Source organism: Gobio gobio (genome assembly GCF_949357685.1).
Source record: "Gobio gobio genome assembly, chromosome: 12".
NCBI lineage: Eukaryota > Metazoa > Chordata > Actinopteri > Cypriniformes > Gobionidae > Gobio > Gobio gobio.
This window is the reverse complement of record NC_137105.1, coordinates 8,968,123-8,987,251: the sequence shown is the minus strand read 5'-3', so window position 1 is coordinate 8,987,251 and position 19,129 is coordinate 8,968,123. Positions and strand designations below refer to the sequence as shown.

Here is a 19,129-nt window from a genome sequence, read left to right as displayed (position 1 = left end):
GTGTGTGTGTGTTTGTATTTAAATAGGCAAATGCTTAAGAGTCAATGATTGGATGATTATTGCAGTGATTATGTTTCTAGCATGTTATATGTTTGGCAACAGTTCTTCTAACCCTAATCCTAGCTTTTAATTTCTTAAACAACCATGTAGGAAGACACAACATGGCCATATTCTAGATGATAATGTCAAGATTCATCAGGCTCAAACTGTGAAAGAATTGTTGGGAGGGAGCGTGAAGAATCATTTTCACACATTAATTGGTACCTCTTAATCTAAAGAGTCCAGATCTTAAATTCTTTGAAAGTCTTTGGGATGTGCTGGAGGAGACTTTACAGCTAGACTCTTGCATTGTCATTTGTCAATACAAGATCTTGACCAAAAATGAATGCACCTCTTGATGAAAATAAATGTTGTGAGGTTATTTCCATCTAGAGGTGCATCAGTTTTTGGTCCAGATCTTGTATTGACAATGCAAGAGTCTAGCACTCTGTAAAGTCTCCTCCAGCACATCTCAAAGACTTTCAATGTGTGAAAATGATTCTTCATGCTCCCTCTCAACCATTTTTTCAGAGTTTGAGCTGATGAATCTTGACATTATCATCTGGAATATGGCCATGAGGTTTCTTTGTACATGGTTGTTTAAGAAATGAAAAGCTGCACACTCCATCAATTAGGGTTAGCTGTTGCCAAACACGTAACGTGCTAGAAACATAATCACTGCAATAATCATGCAATCATTGACTTTTAAGCATTTGCCAATTTAAATCCAAACAGAGACTTTTTTTTGGCCGGGCAGTGTGTGTATATGTATGTATATATATATATACACTGTATATTCAGTTAAATTATGCTCTTGAGTCTTGTGAGTGAAACTTGTCCTCAAGCTGTGGTGATGTATTTTTTATGGGTGAGTCTGTTCTTTTGAATGAATCATCAAACCGATTTACAAATCATTCTGAATGATTCATAAGTGACTCGTCCTGAATTTGAATGCTGTTACCAAGTATATAGCAAATGACTGGAAAGGTCATGGAAATGATTTGGTGATAAAGTATTGGAACCCTGGATTGATTTCATAGTTTTGGCTACTTAAACATCGGATTCTTTATTTTCTCATCTTGCATGTTATTGGGTGGTGTAAACATTGGCTATGTATGAATCATAGGCTTATTCAGTCAGCTGGGAGTTTAGTATGAGATCTGGGAGGAGAGGAGGAAGAATTTGGGAGATGACTTGAGTCCGTCGCTTACCGAATCAATAGAGGATGATGAAGTCTACGTCACGTGAATCCAAATGTTCTTTCAGGCGCCTGATATTGTGCTGAGTGTCTCTAGTGCAGATCATATTTGTGAGTGGACTTGCCATCATCATATTCCTCTCTGTATTCTGCATGCTGGTGCAAGCTTTTAAATATCCTTCACACTTCTGCCTGTTATAGAAAGAGCCCAGCAGTGATGTTAACAGCAGTAGCCCACGTTTATCTCCGCCGCCCAAGCGGACACGCAGACAGACGCCGCCAAGTTCTACTGATACTTCTCCAAGTCCCCAGAGTAAAGGCCAGAGAGGCCCATGGACCATGTCCAAACACTGTACTAGGTGAGGCCGACAGTCGATGTTGCATGATGATGATGATTTTTTTTGTGGTGTTTTGATGATGCCATCCCATTATAATCAAAGAAGCTTTTCACCCTACAAAAAATTGCTATATTCTACACTTAGTTGATCGTCTGTGTTGCAGCATCTTAGTTTTGTGTTGCTCGCTTTCAGTGTGTATTGCCTTTTACACTGTCTACAATGGAAAGTGAGCAACATGACATACAGCAAATTATAAAAATCATTTTCAATATGTTTTGAAATTTTTTTTTAGACAAGAATTGCTTTTACTCAAAGAAAATATATTATCAGTTTCACAGACAAGGCTTAAGCTAGTCCTGAGGCCGGTTGCATAAACCGTTAAGACTAGTCTTACAAGTTAGACATACATTTTTTTCTATAAGACTGTTCTTAACTTTTTAAAATCAGTTACATAAAAACATAGACTAGCCTAATTTTATACGAAAAGTAAGACTGAATGCCACTTGCTTAACTGCTAGTGGGTCATACTAGATCTTAAGACACTGTCTTAACATAATGGCTTCGTTTATGCAACTGGCCACTCACTGGACTAAATAGTTTGAGATCTTAAATATGTCAGTGCCATTTTTTTTTTGTCTCAAGATGCACACCAGTAATATTTTTAAAAGCTACTTTTACCTAAAGCTACTTAAAGGGTTAGTTCACCCAAAAATGACATTTCTGTCATTACTTAAACTCATGTCGCTCCAAACCTGTAAGACCTTCGCTCATCTTAGGAACACAAATTATGATATATTTTGGATGAAATCCAAGAGTTCTCTGACCCCACATGGACAGCAACACAACGACCACTTTCATGGCCCAGAAAGGTAGTAAAGACATCTTTAAAATAGTCCATGTGACTCCAGTGGTTCAACCTTAATGTAATGAAGTGACAAGAATAATTTTTGTGCACAAAAAACAAACAAAAGTAAAAATTTTATTCAACAATGTCTTCTTTCCCTTTTACTCTCTTATGTTATTCAAGTTGTTGGACTATTCACATAGTGCAGCACCCTCTAGTTCTACAGCAGAATGCCGGCTATTGAATACTATTGGCTGAGCACCACACGCATGTGTAGAGGTGCTTACATGAATCGCGTAGGAGAGTGTCATGGAGGAGAAGAGATTGTTGAATAAAGTCGTTAATTATTTTTGTGTGAAAAGTATTCTTGTCGCTTCATAACATTAAGGTTGTACCATTGTAGTGTTGTCAAAAGTACAGACCGCGATACCAAGTCGGTACTGAAATAAAAAAAATGTGACGCTTTGAGCGCTGTTGAGCTGGAATCATAAAACCTCTGACTGGCCATTGTGCTCAAGTGCTCATCGGATGCGTCTGTGATTGGCTACAATGATCAACGCACGGGAGTGTTTGAAAGCACACGGAAGTGTTTGAAAGTGTTTTGAAAGCGGGAGTGTTTGAAAGCACACGGAAGTGTTTGAAAGTGTTTTGAAAGCGGGAGTGTTTGAAAGCACAAGCAGGCGTCGACCAGCGGACCGGTCGGCTGATAGGCGCCTGCATTCAAATGCTCCCGTGTGTATCTGTTTAAGCGCTCTGTGAAAAGAGTCAGTGATGTATATTTACAACATGTTTTTGATGCGCTGGTCATTGCAGCCAATCGCAGACATATTTGAAGAGCGTGTGAGCACAATGGGCAATCCGAGGTGTTTATGATTCCGCTGAACACGATCGGTACTTTTGACAACACTATCGCACTGTATTACAGGAATAGAGGAACCTGTAATAGTCCTGTAGTGACATGGACTATTTTAACGATGTCTTTACTACCTTTCTGGACCTTGAAAGTGGTTGTTGTGTTTAGAGCTGAAACGATTCATCGAGTTACTCGATTAACTCGATTTCAAAAATTCCTCGAGGCAAAAACTCTGCCTCGAAGCCTAGTTAAATACCGGAAGCACACCATAGCGCGTGATACATTTTGAATTTAGTTGGCGCGATGGCGGAGAGTAAAGATGTCCATAAACGGCAGAGAATGTCTGAAGTTTGGGATCATTACATTCTTAAAAAAGAAAAGAACAAGGTGCAATGTGTCTACTGCAAAGTAGACCTGGCATTCCACAGAAGTACGACTTCAAAGATTCAGCATCTGAACCGAAAACATCCACTCCATGCAGTTTCACCAGGCGTCGCTGAAACGTAGCCTAAGCCTATACATTGATGTTCGCTGATTTTAATCCCATACTGTATTTGTAGCGATGTCGTGATGCGGTTTGACTAATGTTTTTAAGTAGTAAACGTATTCACGTTCAATTGCAAGAGAGTATAGCCTAAAAAAAAGAACCCCTTCTCTCACACCACTCACACTCATACACACACACACATACGCACGCACGCATGCACCCTCGTCTCTCTCTCACGCGTCAGTCAGACCAATCGTGGCAATGCATCACATATGCTTAAACATTTATGTAGCCACGCAACAATAATTTCAGCATTCACTGTATACACCGTGACCTGATGTTGTGACGCGATTTTTCGAACGGATGCTTCGCCTAAAATGCACCGCAATGCAAGTGATGCAAGCCAAATGCAGCGTTCTATTGAAAATTAATGTATGTATTTCTGCCGTAGCCTACCAAACTGCAATGAAGCAACTGGTCTGATTGGGGCGTCACTCTTCCTCGCACGCGCACGCACGCACGCGCGCACACACACACACACACACACACACACACACACACACAGGTTGCTAGGTTATCATAGCAAATAGGCTCACCCCAGAAATTATATATTACTTGTTAGTAGCCTAATGGTAAATGCTGCAGGTGTAGAAATCTACATAAAACAGATATTTACTTTGATGTCAGGGCTAGATTACAGCATGAAACCTGTTGTGCATATTAATAAATTAAATAGCTTTTTCTCCCTCTCAACACACACATTTTTAATCCGATTAATCGATTAATCGATCGATTAAGTGCTAGATTAATCGATTACAAAAAGAATCGATAGCTGCAGCCCTAGTTGTGTTGCTGTCTATGGAGGGGTCAGAAAGCTCTCGGATTTCATCAAAAATATCGTAATTTGTGTTGCGAAGATTACGGGTTTGGAAGGACATGAGGGTGCATAATTATTGGCAAAATCTTCATTTCATTTTAGGGTAAACTAACTCTTTAAATGTCCTAATTGAACTAGGGTCTAATCCTGGCTTAATCTAAGCCCTGTCTGTGTAACCAGGCCTAAGTGTTTCTGTTATTTATGCACTAAAACAAGGCCTTTTCTGTCTTTTTATACTATTTGCTTTGGTAAGAGCTATTTTCTTATGCATTTCACCTTGTCTTCCAGGTTGTCCACTGGTGCCTTGCAGAATGGACACAGTAAGTATAAATTAGTGTAGTCATTTTAATTTACTGAATCATTCTTTATTAAGAGCTTACAAGGAAGAGTTCACCCAAAATCTATTGACACACATCTGATTTCTTTCTGTTTATGTTCAATTAAGACATAACTGACTATGTTATGTGGATACCCTCCAAGATGGGCATTTTGACCATTCAAGCTCGACATATAATGAAAGAGAACTTAACTCAGTACTATATCGATTGACACTTTATTCTAAACAAAGACGAGTTACATCAGGTCTGGTGTCAATGACGTTTGATCATGAAACACATGAGGATATGTTTGATGTTCACCAGGCGATGACTGTAGTAACCCCTTTTTTTAACACATAGGTCGAATGAGTCTGAGGGGTGATTCTACATCAGACGGGGACCATGGTCGGATGAACGGTCATGTTGAGCTCAAGAGAAGCCGTCGCGTCAGGAAGTCCCAATTCGAACACCTCAATCAGAGCTTACTTTTCGACCAACTTGTCAACAGGTAAAATCTGATGCTTGTATACGTATTTAATTGGTGCCTGAAGTATAGTGATAGTTTCCTTGAAATAAAGTAAAATTGCCAACGGAAATTCAGACACTTTGCTTCTTTTCTTACTGACGACAGACAAATGTATACATGATTAACTACAATTACATTTACACGTCTAGACACCTATTCAGTGTTGGCCCAAACAGTCAGCAAATTATTTATCTCCTGTTTGTCTGAGAGAGTCTGTCTGTGAAGTTATTGATTGTCAAATGATGTCGGATGGACCTTTTCCGCATCACGACTAAAAACCAACTAGCATTTCACCCCACTAGGAGCTCACAGTATTGGAATCATGTTCTGTTTGGACTGTGTGCGTACATTATAATTCGCTCATGGTTTTGAGTAGCTAGTGTATAATTAGAAAGACGTCTGAAGCCAACAAAGTTTACTCTTGCAGAAACAGGCACTTTAAACTCAACAAGAACTAAAACATGACAATATGCAGAGTTCACGAGCAGATCTAGAAGTGGACTCACTATGTATGGTGACGGCAGTTATTCAGCTCGCATTCATGCACATAATGATTTGTGATATAAATGTTGATTCCCAGCCAAGGAAGGCTATATGTATCCCAGGGGTACTTAAGCACCTTCTGGATGTACTTGAAAAGATGTAGACTTTGCTTTATTAAACTTGTAAGTCTTTGTTAAAATCTATATAAATGACATGCATCTGCCTTTGGTAATATTTCACACTTGTTTGAGCTTCTGTAGTAGATTTCACTATACTGATACAAAGACTGCAAATGACGGCACTTGTGTTAAGCATCTCATCTCGAGCTCTTTTGTACTCTGTAAATAAATCTGCTGTCATGTCTTTCTCTGGGAAAGTTTTGTGATTGAACACACATTTGTGGTTTGATGTTGAGCACATATGGCATATTTGCACTGGCAGAGTGGCATTTTCATTTAAGTGCTATGTGAGCCAAGCAAGAAAATATTGAGAGCGTCAAAAGGTTTGTAAATGCTCAACTTTATGCAAATGCAAATAGTGAAAAACGTCAAGCGCCAGCAAATTATTGTGATGTTTGTCATGAGCATTGTCATTTCTGCAGGAATTAGTGCATGAATTATTGTTTACATATTGAATGCTTTGCAGTTATTACATATTTGTTAAAATATTTTCATTGGATTTCATTGTGAATAGAATAGGCTGGGTTAACAAACGTTGACCCCGTATTTTTGTTTTGGGCATTTTGAAACAAAGCTTCCATCTTTCCAACTTGTGTGTGTGTGTGTGGATATATGATGATTATATTGGCTGTGTCCTGAAAAAAAACTAAAAAACACACACTTGCAACAGACACACCCCACAGCAGAGGCATTGAAGCATTTAGAGTGGTACTGAGTTTTGCTACTGCAGTGCACAGATGCGACAAGTTAAAGGAACTGTATGTAGGATTGTGGCCAAAACTGGTACTGCAATCACTTTCAAATTACTGTAGAGCAGTGTATCCCCTCTCCCCCTCCTTAGACATTTTTTATCCAAAAAGTTTGTAGCTGCAGCTGTGGTAACTAGAGCAGAGCTGGCAACCTGGATGCCGAAACACTACTGACTTTGTGATTGGTAGATAGGCGGAGGGTGGCGCTTCAGGCCAAAACACAACATGTCAACATCAACATCAGTTGAGGGCTGCAACTTCACTTTTAAATGACAATATCCTGGCCGGACAACTGTTGTCAGTGATATAAGTATTTGAAATTAACATGATTTCTCAATGTCTAGTGACATATCAGGGCCATTTTATGATTCATTGAAATACATTTCTTACATACAGTTCCTTTAACGTTGAAATGCAATTTTAACCAATGGATTTACTAGGCTGTGTCCTAGCCAGGATTTTAGTGTGAGCTAACATGTTGCGCTAGTCAAAGACAGATGGTGGAAGTATATTGGAGAGAGGAGACCTGCTGGTGTTGCACATGAATGGGCTGAGCAGCTTTACTCGTTCTGAACGATTACTCCATACTGAAGCTTAGTAAACCTTTGCAGGAACTCACTACTTATGATTTTTAGTATTTTTAAATATTTGAATATGTTTGTGTATCACAGTGTGAGAACTATTGTTTTATTAGACTAAAAATAATTAAATGCATGTGAATCTTGTGTCTGTTAGTACGGCAGAAGCAGTTCTTCAAGAGATGGATAACATCAGCAGCATACGGCAGAATCGGGAAGTGGAGCGCCTCCGCATGTGGACTGACACTGAACTGGTGACTCCTTCTATCCTTTAACACTGATTTAACAGCAGAACAATCGGGCCACCTTGTTTTCCATCTCATTAAGCAAACGATTGCCCACATTGAGGTTATTAAAATCCTGTGTTACTCTGAAGCATCGGCCTCTCTCTTCAGTGTGGGCTGTGAACCCACTGATGAGTCAAAACTCACATACTACAAACTCCATTGCTCCATTGATTCTTCTCCACATTTCTCATTTATATGTTTATAAAAATGTTTGCTTCAGGAAAACATGGACATGTACTCCCGTGTGAAGAGGAGGAAGTCTATGCGGAGGAACACGTATGGAATGCAGGCGCATCACAAAGCCATGAGCAAATCAAAAGACACCGAAGAGGAGGAAGGAACTGAAGGTATGTGTGGACTTATGTGGAGAACAATAATGGTAGACAACAAGATATAACATTTATACTGTGGTAGTGTTGTCAAAAGTACCACCTTTGGTACCAAGTTGCTGGTATCTGATTTCCCATTGTGCTCATGCGCTCATGCTCATATGTCTGTGATTGGCTACAATGGTCAGCGCTTCAAAAACATGTTGTAAATATACATCAATGACGCTTTTCACCAAGCGTTTACACAGACACATACGAGAGTTGTTGAAAGTAGGCATCTCTCAGCGTCTACCTGCTTGTGCTTTCAAAAGCTCCCGCTCCTGCTTTCAAAACACTTCCATGTGCTTTCAAACGCTCCTGTGCGTTACACATTGTAGCCAATCACAGACATATCCAATGAGCGTGTGAACACAATGGCCAATCAGAGATGTTTACTATTGTGCTCAACAGTGCTCAAAGCATCACATTTTTAAAATTTCAGTTCCGAATTGGTACCGAAGTCGGTACTTTTGACAACACTATACTGTGGTATATTATTATTATTATTATATAGAAAACAATGACACCAAGCAAAAAGACTATTGCTTTGAAAACTGTTGCAAACAGTACTGTCAGTGTAAACAGCTTTGTTATTATAGTATTTTAGTTATGACGTGTCACTCCATGCGAGTTATGTCTGGTGTAGGTTAATGGTCGGCTGAGATATTGGCCAATTTTTGGCATTTTTTTTTATTTCTGTTTGCCCGACGTGTCGAAACAGTCCTCTTTCTCATTTTTAAGAGTCTCATGAGGAGGGAGAGGATGAAGATGTGGAGGCTGATGATGATGAAGACGATGAAGGAGACGAGGCAGAAGAGGTCGGAGAGGAGAACGACAGACCTTATAACCTCAGGCAGCGGAAAACTGTGCAGCGATACGAAGCTCCCCCAATAGGTACTCTATTCGGACACATTCACACTCTCTCTCAAACTTAAGCCATGCAGCCTTGTGCAAATATTTAAATATTTTAAATGATGATTTTTGCCTTTTTGAATGTGTGTTTTTATTTGTGTTTTCTTAGAGCCAGTGAACAGGAAGCAAAGCAAGGGCTCTCTGTTCGACACACACCGATCTCCTGCAAGAAGAAGCCATATTAGGTGAATAATGGTTATTTGCAGCAGTCCAGATGTTTCTGTCCTTATGTCTCATTTCTCCCTGTGGTATGTTTTATGATTTTTGGAGGGTTATTTATAATTTGTTTTGTCTTCTGTGTCTTGATCACCAGAGTAAAGAAACATGCCATTCACAGCAGTGAATCAACATCATCGTCAGATGAAGAGCGTTTTGAGAGGCGGAAAAGCAAAAGCATGAGCCGAGCTCGTAACAGGTGACATTACCAAACTGAATGTTTATTCACTCGATTCGTGGTATATTACAAGGCTGAAGTGTGTGAACCTTAACTGTTATTTGTCTATATTGTGTGACAGGTGTCTACCCATGAACCTTCGGGCAGAGGATTTGGCCAGTGGCGTTCTTCGAGACAGAGTAAAAGTGGGTGCCAGTTTAGCGGATGTGGATCCCATGAATCTGGACACTTCTGTGAGTCTTGTGTTTTATACTCGTGTACATTCAATTTATTATCAGCTCTTTGATGCTTCATTGATTTCCAATGAGGAAAAAGATGCTTTGTGGGCTAGCATATGTTCTTGTCTCTTTCAATGCAGGTGAAGTTTGACAGTGTTGGAGGTCTCACCCATCACATCCAATCTTTGAAAGAAATGGTCGTCTTTCCTCTACTATATCCAGAAGTGTTTGAGAAGTTTAAGATCCAGCCTCCAAGGTGTGGCTTTTTGCTTATATGATTTTTTCACAAGTGCTTTTCAGATTTGTGTGTGATATGCATCAGACGGCAGAGGTTGTCACTAATATGTTTGCAAAAATCCTCCCCCCTGCTTTCAGAGGATGTCTATTCTATGGGCCTCCAGGAACCGGGAAGACGCTGGTGGCGCGGGCTTTGGCTAATGAATGCAGTCAGGGTGACAGGAAGGTGTCCTTTTTTATGCGCAAGGGCGCCGACTGCCTCAGCAAATGGGTGGGAGAGTCTGAGCGACAGCTCCGCCTACTTTTTGACCAGGTGATCTATTAGACAACCTCACAACCCTGATCCCAGGATGACCTTGAGCTAGTTTATGTTGTCTGTGAGGTGATATTTGTTGATGAACAGATATTGCGCATTCCTGGCCGCTTGTCTTACCTAAAAGAAAATTACTATTGCTCAATCCACTTGTTAGGTTGTAATAGACTTGGTCGGCGTTGTGTCATAGCTGGGGGCGTGGTGTGGGGGCGGAGTCGACGTACATATAATGTGACTATCAGCTTGAAGCACAAGCATGAGCCCCAGCCCTTCCCATCATGAAATAAAGAAGACTTTTGAATGTTTTGTACATTAAAAACCTCACGCATTATGTCGGTATGTGATAGCTCATCGTGAAAAACTGCTTTAACGATAAAATGAGTCCTGTGACAAGTATGACTTTATTGGCGTTTTGTTCAAAAACTTTTGCCATTGCAATTAATGAAATCTCTTTTTTTTAATCTTTACAATAATATCAACATCATGTAGTGCAAATGTTTCATTGTAATGGACGTATTGCAGGCTTTCGGAATTGACGAACGGTTCCGTCTGTTTATTTAGCAGTATAAAACTTCAGATCAGGGTTGTTTTAACTAACACTAGAGGTGCAGAACGCCACATGGCAACTATTCGGACTGCACCAAGCAAAAATAAATCGTAATCATTACAAAGAGTAAAGATAAAGTGTCTAACAAGGTCTACTTGCATTCATTCTAATGCCCCCCCCCCATAGCATATGGCGGATATGACGTTTTGTGGGCGTTCCCAGTAATGCCGAGCAAGTCTATGTAAGAAATACAATTTCCTGGGTCCAAACATCCACTTTCAAGAGAGAATACTGTCTCTTTATGAGCATTATTTATTCATATTACACATTTAAGGTAAGCTTTTATCAGCTCAATGTGTACACTATTGACGTTTCATTGCGCTTTGATTATGAATTAACGTCTCATAAAAAATTAAACGCTGACGTGTGATGTCAGACTTAACAAGCGGATTAGGGCTTTGCAGTTTTAAATCCAATTTGTCATTCACATTATAATATTAATAATAATAATAACAACAATAATAAAATGAATTAGTTTAATAAATATTATAATATTATTTAAAAAAAAAACTTTTATAGTATTTAACATCTAATTTATACCATTAAAAAAATTCCACTAGTGAAAATTCATTTTAATTATGTATTTTAAATTTGGAAACAATCAAAATGGTTGAAATTAGATTTCATTGATTGATTGTATGTATTATAAAATAAATAATATAGTTATTTATTATATAATTATAAATAATATAGTTTATAATTATAATATTTTACTATTGTTTTATTTATAATTTATTATTTTTCACAATTTTAGGAAAAAAGATTTACACTTGGTACTCTATGTAATAAACATTTTACCTCCCACCACCACTGAAGCAACCATCAAGTAAAAAAACAAACCAATTTTTTTCTCTACTGTAAAATCATAATATAGGATCTTTTAAACACTGCTTTATTTCCTCCAAAGCTTCTTTTCCCTCTGTTTATTATTGTAGTGCATCGCAAGTTGTCTTGTTGTCTCAATCACATATAAAACAGGTTTCAGGCTCTGTTCTTTCCCTAGCTGTTTTGAAGTGTCTGGTGTGTGATTTGTCCAGCCCCACACGTAACACTTCCTGTCCTCCTGGCAGGCATACCTCATGAGACCCTCCATCATCTTTTTCGATGAGATTGATGGCCTCGCTCCTGTTCGCTCCAGCAGACAGGATCAAATTCACAGGTAATGCATTCGAATTAATGTGGCGGGTATTGCTGAAGGTTTCATCATCAGGATTAGAAATGCTCCTGAAGAAATCAGTTGTTCAGTATGACTTCCACACAGAGGGTTTTGGTATTACAAGGAGCGTATCATGGAAAACAAGATATTTCTTGCTCTTTTGAAATGAGTTTGATGTACTACCCACATTTACACATCAACACCTTTTCATTTGACATGCAAAGAGCTTAGCCAGTCATTTTGTTTTCTGTTTAAATTTTTTAGCTCCATAGTGTCCACATTACTGGCGTTGATGGATGGTTTGGACAGCCGGGGGGAGATAGTGGTCATCGGTGCTACAAACAGACTCGACTCTATCGACCCCGCACTCAGGAGGCCCGGACGCTTTGACCGGGAGTTTCTGTTCAACCTGCCAGATAAAAAGGTGCACAAATCCTTCTTTTTTTTTTACTTTGCCGCGTATTGTGTCCATTGCCCGCAGCCAACTGACTCTCTGTGTCCCAGATAGGGTTGGGTACCGAAACTATATTCAGGGCTCAACATTTACGATTTTTTTGAAGGGGCAAGTGAAAGAGAATTTTACATGCCCGACCTGACAAGTAGCCTGATTAAAACGTCCATAACAAAAAATAACTAGGGAATCACCAAAATGCAAGAATGATTCTGCATTCATTTAGTGTAAGTGGCGATCAGTAGTGGATAATAATATATAATGTATAATGAACTGACGGTAAAAAGGTTGCGCTGTTGATGCTCGCAAAGCGATGAGGAGCTCACACAGAGAAACTCAGTTAACATACTGCGGTAAACATTTTAAATGTTTTTATGTTAATAACATATAATACAGTTATATGATCACACGACCAAGTGTGCTGTTTTTCTGAATACCATCACGATTGAAAATGTGACACTGATTTCATATGACAGTTCCGTAAAAAATTAATTAACATTAAGTGACTTATATTTTAGATGCAATATTTACTGTTTTTGTTCGATTTCAGCAGCGAAAATAGTTTCAAACAAAGATCACAGCAGAACCATAACGCATCTCATTGCAGCAGTGTGTTACTGAATGATTCAGCGTTTTGAATGAATCAGTTGAATCAAAGATTCAATGACTTATTCATAAACGAATGGCTCATTCTTGAATGAATCAGCCGTTTCAACGAATCGACTCAATGACTCACTCATTTAGACGGTCACCTGCCGCCACCTACTGGCAGTTTAGATTCATGTTTAAACATTCTTTCCAACATTTCTTAATTATATATTCAAAAATATTTAAAACAATGTTATGAGATTATTTAATGCAGTTGTAATTTTTCAGTGTACATTATGTAATTTGATTGGTAACAGCCCTATAGTGTCTTTTTCTAATTTAATTTATTGATCAAATTGAACAATATGAAATTAAAGCTGAAGAATAGCCCATATTTAATAAGAATAACGGGGAAAAATGCCCTTTATAAAAGGTAGAAATATCACAAAAATGCATATTTAAATATAAGCTGATTGAACACTGGTGAGAATACTGTGAATGACAGATTTACTTGTCCAAAAGACAAGCACATTAACAGGCTTAATGTCGAGCCCTGTGTATGTAACCGGACCAAATCCAGATTTCAGTGCCTCATTGCGGTGCCACTTAAATTCAAATGTGCTTTCGAGCTTTGGCTGGCACCGAGCCAGAGACACACGTGCTCAGCGCATGTCGCATATCACAACTATTCAGTGTTTTCAACCACATCATTTCAGACATTCAAATGCACATAAGTACTAGCAAGAAATGCATGTATAGTTTAACTACACACTGATGTCAATGGAAGCAGCAATAACAATCCTTTCAGTTATAATTTGACTATGTGTCTTATTTATTTCAGATACACATGTATATAGTTTACTCTATTCTTCTTCCAGTTCACCGGTCACTTACTTTGATGTATTTCATGAGACGTGGATGAATATACGTGATATAAATCCGACAGATCTGATTCTCTGAATTGCAGCACAAAGTAACATGGCGGCACCCATCGCGCATTATAAATAAACTAACATGATCATTATAAAGGGTTTTAAATGACAAAACACATTCACTAACAAATATTTGAAAATCGGAATATCAGATAGTTCATGACATTGTTAACAATTTTGTGAATATTTTGAATAAAAAAGGAAAAACTAAATAAAAGCGATACATCTGTCATACAGCACTATTGTGGCTGTGGTGTGTCACGTGAAAGAAGCATGACACATCACCATGGAAATTATAAGACAATGCGTTCTAAAATATTTAGCTAGAGAAGGCAATATGGTAATATTTCTGGTTTGTAGCATACCAAGAAAACCTTCTTTGCTGTTATAACTTATTAGTAATGTAACTGTTAAATTAGGCCTATTGTAGTTGGGTTAGGTGGCTTAGGTTTTATTGTGAAGTAAATTTGTTGTGCTTTGTATTTATTTATATTTATATATTTAAGTATACTTTTAAACTTTTAATAAATGTTTCTATTTAAAGAATAAAAAATAAAAAAATGAAATAAAAAGCCATTCTTTAATGTCATCAACCATCGTTTTGTGGCTCTTTACAGGTACCGTTTAGGCACCGGTACCGTTTTAAAAGGATCAATTTGGCACCGTTAACGTAAAAACCCGAGCGATACCCAACCCTAGTCCCAGAGAGTCCTTAGTGTCCCTTACTCAAAACACTTGAAATTGTCTGACAGCTCAGTTGCTAGTTTTGGCAGTTGAAATGCAAATTGAATGCCAATTAATTTCGATGAGATCAGTTTAGCATGCTGCTCTCTGGGCATTTCTGCTTTAGTTCAAAACATTTCTTGGTGTTGAAGCCTTTGACGTAACCTTTAAACAGAAGTTACTTATAGTTTAAAGTCAATTTTACAGTATTTAGCACTCCAAGCTAACTAGACACTAACTACATTCAAGCCATTGAGGGAAATATATTTTTTAAATTTATAACATATACATTTTTCCTTTGCCCACCAGTCAGAGCAGTATTTAATCAGTGTACTCTAAACACAATCATTGAAACCAGAAAAGATTCAAAGACATTCAAATCTGATATTTAGAATTTCATTAAAACCACAAAAAGAAAATATTTTTTTATAAAAAAAAATATATTTTATTATTTAAAGCATATAATTTGCAGTGAAAAAAAAAAACATTAAATTGTAAACATACAAAATATATTTTGACTAATAGTCTCAGACCTCATATATAATTTATTTTTGTATATTTCATCCTTTTATTATTCAATCAGAGTTATTATAATTTAAAACATAATTTTTAATAAATGTATTCAATTGGGAAAAAAACTATATATATTTTCGTTTTTATATAGAAGTATATAAATGTGCGCACATTTATTTTGTAACTTATTTTATTTAGTTTTTTTTAATCTGGCCTGTTTATTTGTCACAGAAACAGTAGAGTGGGGACAATAAATAAACTGGGAACAGATCAGATTACATTGAATACCATATATAAAACTAGAAAACACCACAACTTCTTATATAATTGTCAAACATGGTTATACCCTGTCATTTTTCATGACTGTGTATCAACTACGCCTGAGCTTAGAGCTGACCTGATATTACAACTTCAGCTACAGTGTTGCTCTAATTTCTGGATGAGTAAATAGTTTGTCTTCACAGCAGGGTGCTGGCTTATCAAACGTTAGCTCTTATGTTTTCTCCAGCCCCTTTGTTAAGAGTTTATGATCAAAACAGTTTGGCTGTGCTTAGTTTTATCTGTAAACTGTCTGTGTTCATGTTTATGCTCACCAACAGGCCCGAAAGCACATTCTAGAAATCCACACCAGGGACTGGAGCCCCAAGCTAGCCGTTCCCTTTATAGATGAGCTAGCGGAGAAATGTGTCGGTAAGATGAATGCAAAAGTGATGCCTTTCTCTACTGTTCATCCCAACACGGTTGGACGTGTTGAACGTGTTTTGGTTTTCAAGCCTTCTTTACAACAAAAACACAGCCAGTCAGAACAGGTTTGATATGTAATCTACATTCAAAGTCACGTGAGCTATTACTACTTGATATCTCTGGATCATAAAGTGTTTTGCTGTCTGATACTCTGAAGATGAAACAGATGGAAATGCCATAAAAAAGAACATTTACTATGTTTTACACACCTATCTTGGGTGTCAGGTTTTATTATTTTATTTTCCTTAAAAGTGAATAAAAAGAGCGTCTTTAAGGATCTTCTTGGGTATTTTCCATGTTTTTGTGACTTGAAGTAAAAAAAAAAAATTCCCAAATTTTAGTAAATATTTTGACTTAAAAAGGCATTTTTTTTGTGTGTAAAATAAAATAAGGAAAGATTTTCCTGATTTGTATAATTTTTACACATTTATTACAGAGGGAGAAAGGCATAAAATAAAATGTAATTGAAGTTGAATGGAACACCGCATTAATAATTTTACTGTTTATTAAAACATAGTTTTATCATGGTAGCAAAAAATTGCTTTTTATTATCAATATATCTATTTATTTTTGTGTCATTTATAAAACTATCTATTAGCTTGTAATTATTTAAGGCTAACTATTTACCAATTTTACCACACAGTGGCAATCCTGATGCGTGTCGAACTCTGTTGTCTCCTCGTGTTTCAGGTTACTGTGGGGCCGACATCAAAGCACTTTGCACAGAGGCTGCGCTAGCGGCTCTGCGGCGGCGCTATCCTCAGATCTACGCCAGCAGCCAGCGTTATCAGCTGGACGTGGGCTCCATCGTTTTGGGGCCGCAGGACTTTGGTCGTGCCCTGCGCTCCTTAGTACCTGCGGGCCAGAGGGCAATGGCTCCGCCCGGCCAGGCCCTTTCCTGCGTATTGAAGCCCCTGCTGGAGCCCACTCTGGCTGAAATGCTTGCCTGCCTGATGCGAGTCTTCCCCCACGCAGAGCTCCTGCACAGGGAACACACACACGGTACGCCAAGTTATTTCTGTTATACATCACAGGTACAAAAATTTCTTTAACTTTTTTTCTCATTTAGGTGTTTCATCCATTCAAATCTATTTTTTGTACCTTACGTACAGAGCTTTATAATTACCACCTCATATTTCTGCTGGGAATAGAGTTTTCCCAGTATTTTTAATGACTGCTCTCTTTGCAGTCGTATGACTCTATTCCCTCCATTTTAGTCTTCAGTTTTTCCTCTGTTTCTGCAAAGAGAAACTTGATGAAATGTTAGAGATGATTGATAAATTGATTGATAAATGCTAGAGATACTTGTGAGTTAAATGAACAATCAAATGAAACATGAAATCAAAATTGACCCAATTTTTTTAACTTGATGAATAATATAAATATTTAATAAAGGTTAATTTTTCAATTTGAGCAATCTTTTTATAAATGGTTAATTTTTCAATTAGAGCAATCTTTTTCATCTAGAATGACTTTGGACAGGTGGCAGCCCTGGAAAAACTCTCCTATAGTCTGCATGGGAGAACTGATTTTTATTTTGATAAATGGGGAATATTTTTTTTGTTTGTATTTTTTGCATTTCTGTAACCCACAGTAGTAGCAAGCATGTGGCGAGACGAAAATAATGGTCATGGTAAACATGATATATCTCCTAATGGGAACTTATGGTGTTGGCAACACCCCTGCTCTCTTTATTATAATTAAAAAAAAAAAAAAAAAAAAAAAAAAAAAAAATATATATATATATATATATATATAAAAATGTATGTATATTTATTTATTATTTATTTATTCACATACTTGCTTATTTATATAGTTACCATTTTGTTGGCTAACTCCTTTGTTTCATGTATGTTTAATGGTTTGTTTATATGACAATACTTGATTATTGATATTCTTATTTGCAAGCAAGAAATAAAATAAAGTACAAATCATAAAAAAAATTTATGTAGAAAGAATACATTTGCCAGACTTGCCTTTTTAAACTTCTCTCAAGAATAAATTTGTGAAGAAAAGATTAAAATCATTTCTCAAGAGAAAGTGGCAAATAAAAGAGCTAAGATTTTCCTGATTTGAATATAAAAAAAACAACAGCATTGTATTACTGAGGGAAGGGGTTTAATTAAAATAAAATAATTATATTTATTTTAATTTATGTTGTTACAGAGTAACTTTCCCCAATATTAATGCATGAAATCAAAGCACTATTTCTTACTGAATATTCTGTTTTCAGTTGTTTTAACTTTTCTCTATTGGTAAAACTGGCCTCATTGTAAAGCACTGTGATAGAAATGGCAGCATTTAAAGTTTCTTGTCTGTGATTTCAGACATGGACAATCATCTGTTGGTGGAGGACTCGTACAGCGAGGATGAGGAATGTGTGGATGCTCCTTCCATTTATGAAACTCAGTCAGGATCGCCGAAGAAAACAGCTTCCTGCACGACCCATAAACCCTTTCTCCACTTTACCACGTGAGACACATGAATTCATACAAAACTCATTTTGTCATCCTCAGCACCCATTAATTATGCTTGCGTTAAAAGCAGAATTAACAATATTGTCATGAAGAACGACTAGCATATAGCTGTTATCTTTTTAGATGTAGAACATTAGATATTGTAGTTTTTATTGTAATGTAAGAAGTTTAATTGTATTTTAATTTTATTCATTTTATTTTTATTATTACCTTGTATATATCGTTTAATGCTGATATGGCAATAGAAAATAAACAACACTCAAAATGTGTTGCATTTAAAAGTCTCTAAACCTGAAGGCTTTATTTGATAGTCAAGCGCTGTGTTTTGCTGCCATCTGTTGGAATGCTGCAGAACTGACAGTCAACGCTGAGATGTCTCCTCAGCAGACTTGCTTCAATCTCGTTTGCATTGATTTGTTCTTCATGGTTCAGTGGTTGTGTCTTATGACATTAGCTTTTGATCATCAATGCTTGCAGTTCCTCACACTTAAATGAGATGTTGGCAAGTGGTTCATCTTAATATATTAATATACAGTATAGATGTCAAATGCATGAAAAATTGTCGTCCATAAAGAGCTGCCAACTTTATCAATTACCTTTATTTCTCTTCATTACATAATTGGAGTTTTAGTTAGTCATCATGGCAGATTCCGCTTGTCAGCAACTCCTAAATTCAGAATCTGAGGTTGTGTCTCGATAGATAGATAGATAGATAGATAGATAGATAGATAGATAGATAGA

At 37.2% G+C, this 19,129-nt stretch overlaps 1 protein-coding gene across 2 annotated transcripts in view; it reads left to right on the top strand.

Moving 5' to 3' along the window:
• Positions 1-19,129, top strand: part of atad2b (ATPase family AAA domain containing 2B) — a 113,175-nt gene that overhangs the window by 2,026 nt on the left and 92,020 nt on the right. For both annotated transcript variants that reach the window (XM_079832065.1, XM_079832064.1), the window contains exons 2-17: positions 1,439-1,596; positions 4,925-4,956; positions 5,314-5,461; positions 7,626-7,722; positions 7,976-8,102; positions 8,865-9,017; positions 9,145-9,220; positions 9,349-9,450; positions 9,551-9,662; positions 9,788-9,903; positions 10,023-10,197; positions 11,875-11,963; positions 12,225-12,384; positions 15,767-15,857; positions 16,602-16,913; positions 18,239-18,383. In XM_079832065.1, the coding sequence (XP_079688191.1) occupies positions 1,439-1,596; positions 4,925-4,956; positions 5,314-5,461; positions 7,626-7,722; positions 7,976-8,102; positions 8,865-9,017; positions 9,145-9,220; positions 9,349-9,450; positions 9,551-9,662; positions 9,788-9,903; positions 10,023-10,197; positions 11,875-11,963; positions 12,225-12,384; positions 15,767-15,857; positions 16,602-16,913; positions 18,239-18,383 (2,093 nt within the window). The remainder of the gene's footprint in view (positions 1-1,438; positions 1,597-4,924; positions 4,957-5,313; positions 5,462-7,625; positions 7,723-7,975; positions 8,103-8,864; positions 9,018-9,144; positions 9,221-9,348; positions 9,451-9,550; positions 9,663-9,787; positions 9,904-10,022; positions 10,198-11,874; positions 11,964-12,224; positions 12,385-15,766; positions 15,858-16,601; positions 16,914-18,238; positions 18,384-19,129) is intronic.